Source organism: Crocodylus porosus, unplaced genomic scaffold (genome assembly GCF_001723895.1).
Source record: "Crocodylus porosus isolate Cpor-Errol unplaced genomic scaffold, CroPor_comp1, whole genome shotgun sequence".
NCBI classification, from domain to species: domain Eukaryota; kingdom Metazoa; phylum Chordata; order Crocodylia; family Crocodylidae; genus Crocodylus; species Crocodylus porosus.
Genome location: NW_017728906.1, coordinates 61750955 through 61768337, shown reverse-complemented (window position 1 = coordinate 61768337; position 17383 = coordinate 61750955). Strand labels below are relative to the sequence as shown.

The following is a 17383-nucleotide window of genomic DNA, read 5'->3' as shown; positions in this document are numbered from 1 at the left end:
TGCTTCTTCCAGTAAAGCATGGTTGTTGTTGTTGGGTTTTTTTTAATGTCTACAAGGATCCTAACTGTATATTTACTATAAATTTCATGACTACTGAATAATCCATGTTCCTTCTTACATATATTCACAGATTTAGGCTAGATATCAGGAGGCGCTACTTCCCGGTCAGGGCAGCTAGGATCTGGAACCAACTTCCAAGAGAAGTGGTGCTGGCTCCTACCCTGGGGGTCTTTAAGAGGAGGCTAGATGAACACCTTGCTGGGGTTGTATGACCCCAGTATTGTTTCCTGCCATGGCGGGGGGTCGGACTAGATGATCTCCTCAGGTCCCTTCCGACCCTAGAAACTATGAAACTATTTAAATCCTCTGTCTGCTTTATATCTGGAGGGGAGGAAGGGTATACTCAGCAGTTACTTTTACATGAGCTGAAGCATTGGTTCCAATATCCACCCCTGCAGCCCGCCATGCCACACTGCTCATTACAGGCATACAGAGCATGCAAAGCAGTAATACCCTCCAGCAAAGCCTCGCTTCCCATCAAAGGAAAGTTCTAGGTAATTGTATTCCTTAATTTTAGATAACACAATGATAGGCACAATAGAAAAAAGCCATGCTAAAGGGCATGTCTACATGTTCATTAATGCAGCTTAGATACAACATTTAGTTTAGTATTTCTTTAATGAAGTACAGCCAGTTTCTAGTGACACTTACTGTGCATTAGCTTAATAATACAGCACAGTAGGCTATTAACATGATGTTTGCCGTGACACGCTACTGCATAGTGTTATTAGGCTAATGTGCAGTAAGCGTCTTGTGTAGATGTGCCCAGAGTAAACAGTTATCTAAAATCCACCACAGAACTTATCTGAGAAGTGTTTCAGACACTGTCCTTTCAGTTTCTCCTTCCTTCCCTGCTCCCACTAAGGAACAGCCACACTTGGTTTCAATGGTCCCTCACATCTGAGACCTGAAATTTCATATGTTCATTTCATACAGCCACCAAATCTTCTTTACCCTCTGAATAAATACTGAGCCCTCCTAAGGGACAGCACTGGCTGTATTATCCAGAAGGACGGTACTGATCTGTTGCGTGCATTCTTACGCATAGCTCCTGGAAATATTACACTGCTTAACAATAGTATCATCAAGAAGCCTTTAATACTAATACTATGACAGAAGAAATTATTTGGACAATGTATACTTTCTCCAATAAAGATCAGCAACAAGTCTTATGTGGCATGAACAAGAGTTTTAACAAGAATATGTACATATCCAGCACTGGCAGCAAAAAAAAAAAAAGCAGCTTCGCAGCAAAAAGGAGAAACACTTCTTAATCAGTCAATTTTCTTCCATACAAAGAGACAGAAGTAGTTAGCCATGTTATTCTGAAGTCAGGAAGAAGGTAAAACAGCGTAGTACCTTAAAGACAAATTCTTGACTATAAAAGCTTATGCCTTTCTGAAAGGGTTAGGTTTTTGAAGTGCCATCATGCCCTGCCTTCTTCCATAAAAAACGTAAAAGGATGCTTTCTGATAGCTGAAACCTAAACACTGCACCAAGACTTCTCAGCTAGATGTGTTGCAGGCCTGCAAACCTACAAGATGCTTAACTACACCACATGCTCTCATTTCCTGACAGAAGTAACAATTAACCCTCCAGTTTAAAACAATGGGGGAAGGGTGGGAAAAAGGAAATAAATAATAATAATATATTTGATGGATCTACTACTCATGCTGGACAGCAGCATGAAGAGATGTGCCACTTGAATTCATCATCAAAGTTGCATAAACAGCTTCAAGAGTTTTAAGTGAAATGCACAAATTTAAATTCAAATTTAATTTTTTTTGTAAATAAATGCAAATTAAAAAAAAGAAAAAAGAAGCTCAAGGCATGTAACATCAAATAGGGTTTTGTGACAACACTTTCATAAGTAGCCTGACATCTGAAAGGAAGAGAAGCCAATTTTGTGCTTTTATGCAGTACTGCCAATAGGTCAGTGAAATAACCTTTAAAACTTCATTGTGGTTCACTACAGTTTATAAAAATGCTATATGATGAACTCTTGCAATGAAAGGAGTGCAAACCGTAAAGAGAGCTTGATGTACCAAACAATTAAACATTCTTGAACACCTCCAGCAAGCTACCTGCCTCAAAATTAACATTTTTTTTTTTGGGGGGGGGGGGATTTCTAAGGATGAGATTAGTTAAATAACATATGCAGAAAAAAGGGAGGGGAAATAAAAGGTTATAGAAATGTTTACTAACGAATTCTAGCACTGCCAATTTCGTGCATGGACCTCAAATTCAGCAACAGGGTAACTAGGTGCCACATTAGGAACCTCTGAAAAACGTCAGTTTGCGCACACTTGCTAAGGAGCTGTTAGAGTCTTGTAGCTAAACTCCCCATGACTCCATCTGCTCTCAGCACAATTGAAGTTACGCAGGGCTTTGGCTGCAATTCTTACTCTAGTCTAGGCTACAACTGTGCCAGGCACAGGAAATGAGAGCAGGAGATGGTCTCCTGTGCTCTAAGTGCTCCCCCTACTGATACCCTGTGGTAAAAACAGAAAGAGGAAGTGGTCTGACTCAGGAGCAGTGATGAGGAACAGGAAGGCAGCAGGAAGAGACACGCAAGCAAAGGGACAAGGGCAAGACTTCCTGCAGGACAAAGGATGCGAGAAGGATCTGGACCACTACAACCCACTTACCCACAAAACCTGGAATCATAACCATTAGTCCATCTTCACACTCCTCTGTGGGCTAGAAAACTCACTAGCAAGATGATTACTTTCTGCTGCTACCAATTACTGAATTTAGCTTAAGTGGCACAGCTCTTTGGGAATTAACAAGGGCTATGCAGTAAAAGATGCTTGTCTGTGGGACCCTATCTCATTTGCTGCAAGAGCTTAAAAGTATTTAAGGAGTGTGACAAAAAATATAAACAAGAGGATGGTTTTGTTTTTAAGACAGTTCACATGTGATGCAAGACAAATTCCAAAACACCTCCCTGTGAACAATTTGCTCTGCATTTCTCTTTTTCTGGATGCCTGACTTGAGGGATCTGATTTGCAGAACTGCTGAGTACTCAGAATCACAACTAAGTCAGAGATTACAGAATTATTATATGCAAAATGCTAAGTATTCTAAAAATATCAGGTCTTCATCATCTTAAGTCAGGGTCCCAGACTTACTTGTCATATTTGACAATTCTAGCTTTAATTTCAGATCGCCATGTGCAAACTGAAGAAAACAGAACCCCTTCATAATGGTTTTATTAAGATTATTCTTTATAAACTATTAATGAATTTAAAGGCGCTACCATGGAAACATCATGGGAAAGCTAAAGATATTAATAATTCTGCACTTAGCATAAGGTTACAGTGGTGCACTGAAACAAGTTATGCGGTCACACAATGAGGATAACAAGACTTAATGAATAGTTAACCACACAGGGAGCAGCATCCCTTCTGTGCCCTGAATAAGACATGGATCCTTTAGGAAAAATAATAAGTGATCACATAATCCAAGAGAGTTTCAAAATGCATATGCACATAGGAACCAAAACAAGGTTGGACAGGCAGTCTTAATATCAGCAATAACTTTTGAGCGACTGACTTCACAACTTGAACATTATTATTATTTAGGGTTTTTTAATATAGAATTTACCTACTTAATATTCTAAGGAGCACAGGCATAAGAATAACATCCTACATATAAAGCTTCAAAATAAAGATAATAAGCCTACTATAGCAGTGGCAGGAATCACATTGGTTTTTAAACTGATTATATATAATATTCTCATCCTTGGATTTTATACAGCTATACTGTCCTGTATCCAAAGCCATTTCGAAAGCTTGGCCCTTACCTATCTTTTATTACGTTTAGACAATCATAAGCAAATTGCCAGCTGAATTTTTAAAAATTTAATTTAAATTTAATTTAAAATCTTCTGATGAATGCAAAAACCCCTCCCATTCATTGTAGTCACTAATACCTATGCTTCTTATACATTTTTCTGTTTGAGCTGGAACTAAGGAATAAGGAAGGCTAAGGGCAAAGTATTTCTTCTCGGCTACTCTTCCCTCCACACCCCACACAAGCAGAGATTAATTAATAACAATTATTAAATTATTATTGGTTCCAAATGAGAACCTAAAAAACTCCCAAAACAAAAACACATACAGGCATCTAATACAGATGACCAAAAAACTATTGGCATCTAGGATATATTTCCCTTTCAACTCTAGACTGGGGTTTATAGACCAAAATGGTTCAGACAATATAAATTACTCTCTGTTGTCTTATCTCTCTCCTTAAGGTTTTGTGTGACCATGTGTACAAAGGAAAAGCCAAATATCTGAACCTCTGCATTTCAAGCCACTTTTTTAGCTCTGACAAGCAGAGAAGTAAAACACTGAGCCCAAACAAAAGCTACTGAAAAGCTCCACTGCAGTTAACTTCTTGACACAAAAGGAGCACAGCAGAGAATAACATACTGATTAAGAAACAGAAAAGGAAGAAAGAAAAACAAAGGCTCCCACTAACACAGGAAACACGCTTAATTTCATATCACGTGTTTTTTGTTCCGGGTGCCACATCATGGAGAGAGACATTGCAACCAAAGCATTTCTCCGCTGGCCCCCCTCTAAACATCCCCAATTGCAGCAGCACATGAAGGGCATGTTGCAAACTCGGAAGTCAACCTTCACTGCTAGAGATGAGTGCTTTCCTAGTATGGATCTAATCTCACCGTGGCCCTCACAACCCTGCCCAGGCAGCCTGGTGATGTGCCAGGGGACTGGCCTGATGTCAACTCACCCCTGGGCTCACACTGTCTTGGCAGGATGGCCTCCATGTGCCTGCACCTTGAGTGGGAAGACTAAGCCCCTGGTAGTGCATGCAGAACCTTGCCAGTGGGCAAGCGCATCCATTCTTCTAGGGTCTACTAGAGGAGCCCTCCCACAGCAGCACATCTCACCAAGCTACCTGGCTTTCCCCCTTGGGGCACAGGGAAAAGGGGGAGAAGGGGCAGAAGGTGTCATAAAACCATGGAAAGCCAATTTGGAGCGGCTTCCCAGCCCCTCCAGCCTGCCAACCCCTCCTGGGCATGAGCTAGGAGGGGCTCCATTGCTCTGGAGCTTTCTCCAGAGCCCTCATCCCCCAGGAACCGCACCTGGCCCCATGGCACCTGCCCCAGTCCTTTCCTGGGTGTGACTCAGGCCCTGCGCTGCCCCAAGTGTCCCCACACCACGAAGTTAGGAGGGGGAAGTCCTTGCCAGCACCTCCCACCACTGCCTCCCCCCATGCCTCACCACACACAGGCCGGAGGGACTGCAGCTACGTGCACACAGGTCCAGCGGCGCGCACACACACACGTGAACAAACATGCACACAGTACCAGGAAAACACGTGCATGTGGACACCCACATACACAATACCAGGGACACAGACACAGACGCACATATATGCAGGGGTCACATGCACACACCACTACCAGGGACATGTGACATGGACACACACAGAGTACAAGGGACGGGGACATAAACACACACACATAGACATACCATCAGGGGCACATGAACACACACTGTACCAGGAACACACACTACAAGGGACACAGACACACTGCAGGGACACACACATGCACACACGCTACCAGGGACATGCATGCATGCACACACACCCACACATACACAGCCAGGGACATACATACGTGCACACGCGCGCACACACACACGACCAGGGACACGTGCGCGCATGCACACACACACGCACACTGCCAGGGACACGCGCATGCACACACACACACACACACACCAGGAACACGCACGTGCATACACACACACACACCAGGGACACGTGCGTGCATGCACACACACACACACACACACACACTACCAGGGACATGCACGCGCGCGCGCACACACACACACACTACCAGGGACATGCGCGCACATGCGCGCACACACACACACTACCAGGGACATGCGCGCACATACACACACACTACCAAGGACACATGCGCGTGCACACACACACTACCAAGCACACACACGCACGCATACACACTACCAGGGACACGCGTGCGTGCACGCGTGCACACACACACTCCCACACACCAGGGACACGCGCGTGTGCACACACACACACTACCAGGGACGCACGCGCACACATACACACACTACCAGGGACGCGCGCACACACATACACACACTACCAGGGACGCGCGCACACACACATACATGCACACACTACCAGGGACACGCGCCTGCACATGCACACACACTATCAGGGACATGTGTGCACGTGCGCGTGCATGCACACACTACCAGGGACATGCGCGCACACACACACTACCAGGGACACACATGCACACACACACACGCACACACACTACCAGGGACACGCAGACATGCACGCGCACACACACACTACCAGGGACACGCAGACGCGCGCGCACATACACACACACTACCAGGGACGCGCACACACGCGCGCTACCAGGGACGCGCACACACACTACCAGGGACGCGCGCGCACACACACAGCAACAGGGACACGCGCGCACACACCCACACAGAGCCCAGTAGGGACGCACACACGCCGAGCAGACACACACGGGAGCAGACAGCGCCGCCCGGGGCACCCCCGCTGCCCCCGGGGCGAGTTGCAGCGCGCGGCAGGCAGCGGAGCGGGGATCTGCCGCCTCGCGCCGCCCGGCACCCCGGCCCCGCCCCGGCTCACCCATGGGCGCAGGCTGGGCTGGCGCCCGCGCGGGGCGCGGAAGAGCAGCGGGGCCAGGGGAGCCGCGGATGCCGAGGGAGGCGGTCCGGGTGCCGGCTCCGGGCCCGGCGGCTGCGGATGCTTTCTCCTCCTCGTCCTGCTGCCGCTGCTGCGCTCAGCGCCCGCCGCAACCAGGCTGCATGTCGGCCCCGCCCGCCCGGGATCCCGCAGGCAGAGCCCGCCGCCGGCCCACCTCTCCCCCGCCCCAGGCGCGGGCGGCCCCGCTCGGCGGGAAGTGTCGCGAGAGGCCGGGCGCGGCGCTGCGGCCCGCCTGGCGCTGGGCTGACACCTGAGGGGCGGCGCGGGGGGACCTCCCAGCCCCTGTGGGAGCGGGAAGGCCGCTTTGAAGCACCGAGCAGGGGGCTCGGTGGGACCTCAGGGGGCTCTGCTCTGCTCTGCTCAAGGCGGGGCCTGCTCCGAGGAGCTCAGGGTCCCCGGCCCGGGCCTTGGGAGAGTCCCGAGGAGCGAGGTTGCACCACCTCCCTGAGGAGTCTGCGCCTCCCCGCTCAGCTGCCCCTGCTGCCACTTTAGACCCTTGCTTCTCGTGCTGGCATCTGCCACCCCTGGGAACAGGCCAGCTCCAACCTCTTGGGAGCCACCCTCAGGGAACTGAAAGCTGTGATTAACCGCCCCCTCCACACACACACTCAGTCCTCTCTTCTCCAGACCGGTTTCCTCAGCCTCTCACAAGTCCGGTGCCCCAGCCCCTCTCCCTTTCAGTTGCACTCTACTGGCTTCTCTCCACTCCTGTCCACCTCCTTTATTTCATAGATTTCTATGAGCAGAAGGGACCTTGCAGATCATCAAGTCTGACCCCCTGCTCTAGGCAGGAAAGAGCACTGGGGTTAAATAAAGCCAGCTAGGTGCCTTTCTAATCTCTTCTTGAACACCTCCAAGGCAGAGGAGAGCACCACCTCCCTTGGAAGCCCATTCCAGATTTTGGCAATCCTTGCCCTAAAGAATTTCTTCCTGATACCTAATATAAATCCCTCCTTTAGTTTGTGGCTATTATTTCTAATAACCCCAAGGGGCACCCTGAGAAACAGTATCCCCTATTCCTTTGCTGACACCCCCCCCCCCACCCAAGTTTGCCTTCTCACCTCTCAGCCTTCTCTTGTGGAGACTGAACAGATACAGGTCCCTCAGTCTGCCTTCATAGGCTCTTACTGGCAGGCCCTCAACCATACGGGTAGCCCTTCTCTGCACCCCCTCAAGGTTATCCACATCCCTCGAAGTGCAGTGCCCAGAACTGGACACAGCACTCCAGCTGTGAAGGCCCAGAAATGGTGCAAGAGACAAGGATGCCCGACAGCATAGTTGGGATAAGGAGTCCTAACTCTTACACTGACATTTAGTAACCAGTCCCAGCTACAGAGTTGGGCCAATAAAAGAGATCAACCCAAGACATCTTTGCATCTGGATTTTAAATACAAGTTGAGGGTATTTTCTATTGCTGGGGTTATGGGCCAGTATACACTATGAGGAGAGCCATTGGGAACAGTTCAGGAACCACGTTCTGCATAGAGAGAGATGGCATGCGAAGATACAGAGACAAAAGGCTTCAGATCTGTTGTCATTGTCCAATTTCATTTTATTTTATTGGGGGGGGAGGGAGGGAAGGGGAGGGGAAGAGATTAATAGATTTAACAAAACTACATGACATGCAAAATTACTGATCGTCTTTCCCTTCCAAACACTGTATCAGGATTTGAAGCCTGCATATGAGGACAATGAACATCTGTGACACTGACACAATGAAGTTAAGTGCATCAAAATGAGCCATTCTTTTATTTCCATAACAGTAACAATTTGGGACAGAGATGCCACGTGGCCTTACTTACTCTTAGCTGATAGTTTTTTGGGGTTGAAGGGTATTCAATGAAAGCTATTCAGCAAATCAGCTAAAGCAGATTCGGGGGGAGGGGGGGGGAGCAGGGATTGAAGAATATATAATCAACTTCAAGTGCCCCAGGCCACTACCCACTGCCCTCCCTTAACCTCCCAGAACATTAATTTAGCCATGAAGATGGAAAAATGCTAGCAACCAAAGTGATATGGATGCAACATGTGGTGCATATTATTTCCTGTTTGGAAAATATCCGCAGGGAAACCAGAATTAGAAAATAAAAATAAATACAACTGTTCATTGGAGGCAGGATTGCCTGCAACAGAGGAGATGTAGAATACTTTGATGGAATTTGGTTATTTTAACATCAAAACCTACACTTTTTGAATAGAGGACATTGGTGAATTGTTTTATTTTAGAAAATTAAAAGAATGTATAGTGTAAGCTCTTCAAAGCCAGGCATGCGACTTGTCGTAAAATTGTCATGCATATTTACAGTGCTTTTTATCTACCAAGTTCAATTGTTTGAAAAAGTCAATGTGTCAACAAAAACTTGCTTTGCTCATTTACAGAATAATTGATCAGTTTCTACAGCTTGCTGTGGAACAACTACAGCAAAGTCATTCCATATACTCCAGCAATGAAGCGTGAAAAATTAAAAAACCCAAAAACCTTAAAAGGATTTTAAATGCAAGAACATTTTCAAAGAAAGATAAAACACAGCACAAACCATTCTGATGTTTAAAGATTTCTTTTTCCCACTATACAGGATACCTTTCAAAAACACAAACACAGCTTCCAAAAAGAATAAAATCAAAGTTATGAAAAATAAAGAAGGGAGAGATCACTTTTGCCCCAGTTGAGGTTTTACTGAAAAGCATAAAGAATCAAGCCAACTTAATCTTGTTTAGGGAAGCAGGAATGGACACTTCAATTTGCAGTCTGTTGACACAGTTCTATAAAAAGGGGTTAAGATATGAACTGTGAAATGTTTTTATGCCATTTTATTTTCCTTCTTTCATACTGCAGTGAAAATTTTCCTGCGACTAGTCTTGCCAGGGAGCAGAGGGTTCACAGCCTAAGACTGCTGTATGACTTACATATGCAATCTACCAATCCATCTAAAAATTCTAGTTTGCGTCTATCTCATGTACTAGATGGGCATTTTTTCCATGTGCTCCAGGGGTGAGGAGGGGTGCTTTGATTAGAGCAGCTTCGAGAGTTGCCCTAATTAAAGCACCACAGTGTCTCCTGCATCAGTGTCCCCACACTTCAAAACAGCGGTGGAAGCACTTTAAATAAAGCTTGTCAAATGAGCTTTAGTTAAAGCACCTCCATCGCCATACACGAGATGCAGAGGCTGGCTGAAGCATGGTAATTACCATGCTCCAGCAGACTCAATTAATCAAGCCTGCTCCAACATGCTGTAATTACAGTCATCAACTCTCAGAGTACCAGTTGCAGTTTCAAGGCCCATCCAGAATAATGAGAAAACCTTTACAATGGCATTCCTTTGTTATTCTTAGTTCAGGGAAAGGGATTACCAGAAAGCATAGAAAGAGCCTTCACACAACCATTCCACAATTGTCCATTGTTTATACAACGTATTTATTTCAGTTTAAGAAGATTTAAAAAGTAAATAACATGCCAACCTGTATTTTGAATGGATTGAACTAGATTTGGTGAGAAAGAAGATATTATAATATGTAAAATATTAATTAAGGGAGCTTTGGCTTCCCAGTGCTCTAGTTCTTCAGAGTTTAAGATAAAATAATAGACATGCCTAATTTCATAATCCATTTTGAAAAGAATGGGTCAGGGTGATCAGGAAGAAAGTCTCTAAAATAGCAGCACCCCTCAAGATTGATAATGTAAAGGTATTTCTATTTCTAACTGCATCTTGCAGTCATCTGGCAGTTTTCTCCCATGTACAGTTCCCAAGCAGGCTCCCAGAACTTTTATTTTTGCCACAGCACCTTCTAGTAATCCTGCCCAACTGGAAAGAAAACATCACTAAGAACTAATGCACAGAGGGCTGGCCAGTTACTCAAGGGTTAAAGCAGCAAGGTCATGTGTTTCTCTCTCAGGAAACTGGGGAACAAACAAATCAGCTATTCTTATATTGTAAATGCATTAAATACTGGAGCAATACTCATGGACTAAAACCCCATTATGCTAAGTGTTATACAAAGCCTCTGGGCAAGGACCATTCTGGATTATTCATGCGGTACCTACCACAACAGAGATTTGGCTTCTATGTCACATAATATAACACACTACATGGTCTCCTTACCTTGGCAAGAGGAATAATAAATAATGAACAAATTGCAAAAACCAAGATAGCGTTTGGGAAATAAAATCTCAGCAACTATAGTTTCTTAGATGTTAGGGGCTGGGAGGGATCTTGCAGATCATTGGGTCCAGCCCCCCGGCACTTGGGCAGGAAAGGCTGCTGGGGAGCAGATGACCCCAGTACGATGGGCACGAAGATGCTTTCTGAAGATCACCAGGGTGCGCGACTGTACCATGGGTTTGCTTAGGAGAGTTAAAGTATTTAAAAATGCACAAAGTGTTCCTGACACTTATTTGTTTTTGGAAGGAAATAGCTAGCTATACCACATAAGGGTCTTTTGGGACCTAAAACTGAGTATGATTCCTTTCATACTTTAGTGTCATGAGAAAAGGGGGCCTTTTGCAAACGCTCGGCAAGAGTGTGGGCTCTCACCACTCACATTTGCAAACATAATCCTTTTAACTCTATCAGGAATTTCAACTTCAAAATTTAATTCGTCAATAACTGTACGGTGTTAAGTCTAAAGATTCTTTGGTATTTTCTTTCCATAATAAGCTAATTATTGACTGCAATTGAAACTATTTTATCCCTCATACTTCTTACTCAAGTCTAAAGCCACATACTCTTCTACTTACTGTGCTGTTAGGAAATCCTAATTTTAAAGACTACTGCATGTTTACTAGCATAAATAGACTCAAGTTTGTTAATGCAATAAACACGTAACAAAATTGGATGGATGGATGTTGTCTCATGGGTAAAGCAGTGATTCTAAATCAGGATGCTGTGGCACCAAAGGCTGCTTACAGATGTGAAAACAAAAAACAAAACAATACTTTACTTTCAGCTTGGTGCATCCTCGCATCTAGCACTGATTCAGTCAGCGATTAGATAAAAGTGCCAAAAAACCCCACTGACATGCACTATCTATACAGAAGTTGAGGAGCTGGGCCAAACTGATGCACTTCCTCTTCCAGTAAAGCACTGTTTTGTTTTTTCACGTCTGTTAGCAGCTAAGGGGTGCCTTGAGAAACTTTCAAGAGTGCTGCAAATATCAGCATCGTTAGGTAACTAAATGTGACTCACAAGATAAACCCAGAATTTTCACACAGGACTTCAGAGTGTAAAAACATTCTGACCTGTTGTGGGCTTCCCAATGTTCTTCACAACAGAAGATCGGCTCTTAATTTTCTGTAGTAAAATATTTCAAAAAAACACCCAAGTGAAGGCTAAGAGAACTACTGGTTTAAACAATCAAAACAATTACCATTTTTCACAAAAGCTATATAAAATTGTGCCTGGCTTTTGAACATAGTGGGTGATGGATTCAGAATACCTAAGCACTTTCTGTAACATCCTTCAATGCTCTAAACACTGCCAGTCATTTTTAAAAATTCAAGAACATTTGGGGCACTATATTAAATGGCAGTCCATATTCTTGCTCCTCCTAATCAGAAAGTGTACCCAAAATTAGAAACAGGAATAAAGTGTTGCGCTCAGAAAGGAGCAATGGATGAAGCTACAGAAAACACATCAAAGCATATAGTTTAAAAAAAAACCAACAAAACCTGAAAGAGACATCAGAAAAGATCACCTGTCAAAATACTTTTCTTAAAAGTAAAATTGGACACTACTGGCTATGCAACGGATTGAAGCTACAAAATAATTAAAACTATTTGCAACTGTTAATTTGTTTAAACATTTATTTATAAGTTGTAGAAATAAAATCTGCCATAATATAGTAACTGTACAGAGTCAAACACACTCCGAAGTATGCTTGCAAATCTAAATCACCAGAAGTAAAATGTTTGACGGTCACCCAAGTGACAAGACTAGGGACTTAGGTCTAAATGCACCTTAGATACCTGGAACCAGAACTTGTGGTAGAGGTATTTTTTTTATCAGATCAACTAGATAGTTGCAAAAAAATTAAAATCATTATTTGCAACAATACTTTATTTTTGCAAATATCTAGTTGGTCCAATAAGAGATATGACCTCTGCCACGAGTTCTGATTCCTTTTGCCTGTAGACCAATATGGCTACAATCTGTGCCCGTTGGATACCTGCCCCAGGGCTTTACAACCTGTGAAAGTCAGACACCTGCCCCAGGAAGGGAATCTAAAGAAAGATTAGGCACATAGGCTTCATATACAATCAATGGGAGGGAATGAGGAGCCTTCAGTGGGCAATCCACAAAAACTTGCACTGAGCAATGAACTATAGGTAGCCTGAAGGAAGTCAGAAACAGGATGCCCCTGAACTAAATGAGGACTACACATTCACCCAGGATTACATGGAGTCTTCTGATGGTAGTTGCCTATGAGAGCAAGGCTTATACTTTTTTTTTTTTTTAAATGCTGGTACTGCCAATGCCCACCCTTTAAATAACAAAGAAAGTGGGGCTTCCTCAGCATGACGGTTTGACCCCCCAATTGCAAACCAAAGAGCTGCTAGCTAGGCTGGGAAGAGTCAGGCCTACTGAGTAGGGCAGTTGGGTTGAAGGAGATGAGAAGGTTGGAGAGGAAAAGCCTGGATCCCATCCTGGTCTCTGGTATCAGGATTGTGTGTATTTTTGACATTAGGGGACAAAAATTAGAAACAACCCAAAAAAGCAAGGTCTAAAACCCAGTATCCATGTTCCCACTAAAAAGTGTCCTAATTCCTTAGGCTACTTTAAAAAGGGAGCACTGCAGCAGACTTATTTGTATGGAACTGACTATGGCAACTTTATGTTGGACTGAGGAGTGGGGAGTGTGTATGTTTCCAATGAGATTTAGGCAGAACTTAGCCACTGCTCCCTCTTGGTTTTGGATCTTGGCTAGAGAGCTAGTGCAGTGGTTCCCAAGCTTTTCCTCAGCATAATCCCATAGATGACCCTATTTCCTCAGCATGGCTCCTCACTCCCACCTTGCAACCCCCACCCCCCAGGTGCCCCTCACTCCTGACCCACAGCCCCCTGGCCCTGCCAATGCCTCTCCCTCCCAATCTGCAGTCCCCTGCCCCTCCACCCCAGCAACACCTGCAGGAAGCTAAGTCCAGAGCACAGAGCCTGGCTCCCCCCTCAATCCCTGCCATTGTGGGTAGCACAGGCAGAGCGGAAGTGGGGTGAGGGGGGAAGGATGTGGGCTGCCTGTTTGGAGCTCCTATCCTGCTGCCCTTCCCCAGGGCCTCTGCAGCCCAGCAGGCAGGAACTAGCACAGGGGAGTGCCATGCTGTGACCCCATCCACTGATGTTGTGATGATATCCAAGATCACAATCCAGTTTGGGACAGCTGACCTAGTGGCTCAGACTAGGATGAGTCATGCATCTGCAAAGGCACAACCATTTAGGCACTCAGGGAGCATTTGTGACCAAAATATAGGTGCCAAATGAACACAGGCACTTTCTAAGAATCACCAGGACAAGAGATTCCTAGGATTTTATTTTTTTTAAAAAGCTAAAGGGTGCCTGTACATGAATCTGGAGACTGCTCTGATGTACTGTAATTACAGTGTTGCAACAGACTCAATGAGTCAAGTCTGGAATGTGGCAATTACTGTGCTCCTTGAGCCTCCCACGTATCAGGGTCCCTGTACCTAAAAATAGCAGAGGTCCTTGAACTAAAGCTTGTCAAGTGAGCGTTTGTTCAAGTGCCCTCACCACCATTTTCAAACATGGGGACACTGATGCACAAGATAGAGCTGCTTTAAAAGCACTGCAGTAAGAGCTGCTCTAATTATTAAAGCGCTGCTCCCCTCCTCCCCCTGCCCCTGAAGCAGGTGTAAAAGTGCCCAAAGGCCACTTAAACACTGCAAGATGCTTTATTTTCCAAGGACACAACTATACTGGAAACTTAGGGTGCCACCATCTGGCCTGCTTAAAACAAGCCACACTGCTTTCCACAGGCTGCTTCCTGAAAGCAGCGTGGTCACATTTCATGCAGTGATACAGTCGAGACTAATTCCCACTGTCACTTACCAATGCTAACTGTCCCACCTATAATACTGCCCAAGCAGAGCTATGCCGCTTTCAGTTCTGAAAGGTGACTTAGCTGGCCCAGTGTATTAGAAAGTGTTACTACCTGACACAGTAAAGTTTCAAGTACAGACATGTCTTAAGTCACTTTGGTACTTTTCAGAATTCCCCCCCGCCCCATCTCAAAGTTAAAAAAAAAAAAAAATGTCCATCCCAACAGAAAAAGTCACATAAAAAAGCCACAATAGGTATTTATTTAAAGGGATTCTTAATGAAGAGAAAATTGTAATATAAATGGGACCTACTTTTAATGTACTATTATGGAACTATGGAGTCATATCTCTGCTGGATAAAAACATGCAGACAGCATCTGAACAAAGGAAAAAGCCTTTTGTTGTTCCAAGTTCTGTTTACTTCAGCAGCAACTCAATATGAGGGTTGTCTGATACCCTCATTAACAAGAATAAAACACAGGCAAGAGAAAAAGAAACCAGACACAAAATAAGGTTGCCAATAAAATTATTTACAGAAAATTAAACATTAAAAGACAACGTGAGATTTAAATGACAGACAAGATTCAGAGCAATGACCAATACATTAGCATGGCAGGAAGGGGGAGGGGAAACCAAACTAAGAATAAATTAGGAAGGCAAAGGATTCTATTAATCCTGTGCCTAAGTATCTACTTAGGAATAGGCTAAAGAAAGCTGGTGTTACGATAATGTTTGCCTATTCCTTAAAATAAAAAATTCCTTAGCCCAGATTGACATAGGATTCAATTCAGGTTTACCACTATTCAAAAGGTCCAATAAGGAGTTTAAAGGGCTTTAGGTAGGCATTCACAGTTCCAAAAAAATGTTATTTTAAGTATATTTATGTTACTTTTATCTTTATAGGGAGGCTGAAGCACCATGTATCTTCAAATCCCGCAGCAGTGGAACAAAATCTTATCAAAAGGTAAGAGATATGCACAGAAGTCTGTAAACAGTCAGGCACTATATTTCTGCATACCTCTTGGGGGTACAAATTTCTAAAGTTCCTTCTTTTAACTAAGAAATGTAGAAAATCTTGGTGATGTTTTTCCAACAGTGGCAAAAGCAGAGGCAAGCTGTGTCTCCTGTTTTAAGGGCTTTGGAAATGCAGATTCTTCCAACAGGTAAACAGTCTGCTAAAGAATTTTAAACTTTTTTTGTCCTCTAGACTAAAGGCAAATACTGAAAAGCCAAGTGCATTTTCCAAGTCATCCTTCTCACTTATCACCAGTACTTCAATCACCATCTCATTCAGGCACTTCTCACTATTCATTTCTGTGAGAAGTCAGGAGATGCATTTTTCCATATGCCGCAGCATGTTTTGAAAAGCTTTCCTTTTTCATCCAACTTCACAGAGATATAACCTTACTCACTTGTCTAGCAAAGGAAGCTGAATATTTCCTCCAGAGGCCATAGGAGAGAGGACAGCAGCTAGGTATTGTCAAATGTCATCCAGTCCAGGTTGTCAGCCAAATCCCCAAAGAAATCAGTCATCAAGGTTGAGGTAGACTTCTGGTCTCTGGACCTGGATATAGCCAAGTCCTTTAAGTAAGGTAAATGTTGGAGTTTTGAAAACATTGTTAAAAATAGAGTAAATAATAGAAAAGGGCAAGGCAGAGCTCTAGTGGAGTACACTCATCCAGTGCATTGCTCTCTTGCTTTCCAGGAACCCACGCAATTATATTTCTTAACTTTGGAAATTTGATCAAAAAACCAAGATAAAATCAGGGTTCTAAGCCTGCAATGACAGAATTACTTAAAATGCTCAGCAATGTACATGCCAAAAGCAGTGACAATTTCTTAACACACAAATATGGACTTCAATCATATTAAGCAACTGCATCTTGGATAGTGCTACAGAATTAAAACACTGCAGATAATAAGAAATCCAGTGGTGATATGACAGGTAGCATTCCAGTACGCTCATTTCATCAAGCTGATTAAAAGCAATACAACAACTAGCATCTATAAAACGTAATTGAGAAAAAATCTGACCATCAGACAACTGCATAATTGACAGCTAGCATTTCCCAATGAAAGAGTATTTATATGCCTTACCCATAGAAAAGGCATACTATATACCTCCTTTTGGTTAAGCTACTATAGACACTAAGAATTACTTGCATAGTGAACAAAAAAAGTGTCTTTTGTAATACACAAATGTTTCCTACCCACATTTCCCATCAAATTGATTTTTCAGAGCAACACTTAGCTTTTATTGTATGGCAGATGTCATTTTTCACAACGCAGTTACAGTACAGAAAGGGACAGAACAGTTTTTCACAAAATCATCTTTGTTATTATAACCATCTCTAACCATATTCCCCTCCACTCTCTGCCTTTTGATTATCTTAAAATATTATGCTGACTAGGTATATAATGTTATAGAGTCTCTCTGACCCAGGGAAGTGTTAGACGTTTCAAGCGCTAAATGAGCCAATTGTGCATGTGTGCACAGGAGTGGATTTGCATTGC

The 17383-nt window shown here is 43.9% G+C and overlaps 2 protein-coding genes across 6 annotated transcripts in view; both read right to left on the bottom strand.

Moving 5' to 3' along the window:
- SH3KBP1 (SH3 domain containing kinase binding protein 1) overlaps nucleotides 1-6975 on the bottom strand; it is a 359726-nt gene extending 352751 nt beyond the window's left edge. Inside the window, exon 1 of one of the 3 annotated variants that reach the window (XM_019529214.1) lies at nucleotides 6745-6975. In XM_019529214.1, the coding sequence (XP_019384759.1) occupies nucleotides 6745-6748 (4 nt within the window). In that variant the 5' untranslated portion in view covers nucleotides 6749-6975. The remainder of the gene's footprint in view (nucleotides 1-6744) is intronic. The other 2 variants (XM_019529212.1, XM_019529213.1) reach the window with 2 other exon arrangements.
- An 8150-nt stretch (nucleotides 6976-15125) lies between these two features.
- CUNHXorf23 (chromosome unknown CXorf23 homolog) overlaps nucleotides 15126-17383 on the bottom strand; it is a 49756-nt gene continuing 47498 nt past the window's right edge. For 2 of the 3 annotated variants that reach the window (XM_019529209.1, XM_019529208.1), the window contains exon 12: nucleotides 15126-16450. In XM_019529209.1, the coding sequence (XP_019384754.1) occupies nucleotides 16340-16450 (111 nt within the window). In that variant the 3' untranslated portion in view covers nucleotides 15126-16339. The remainder of the gene's footprint in view (nucleotides 16451-17383) is intronic. The other variant, XM_019529210.1, reaches the window with a different exon arrangement.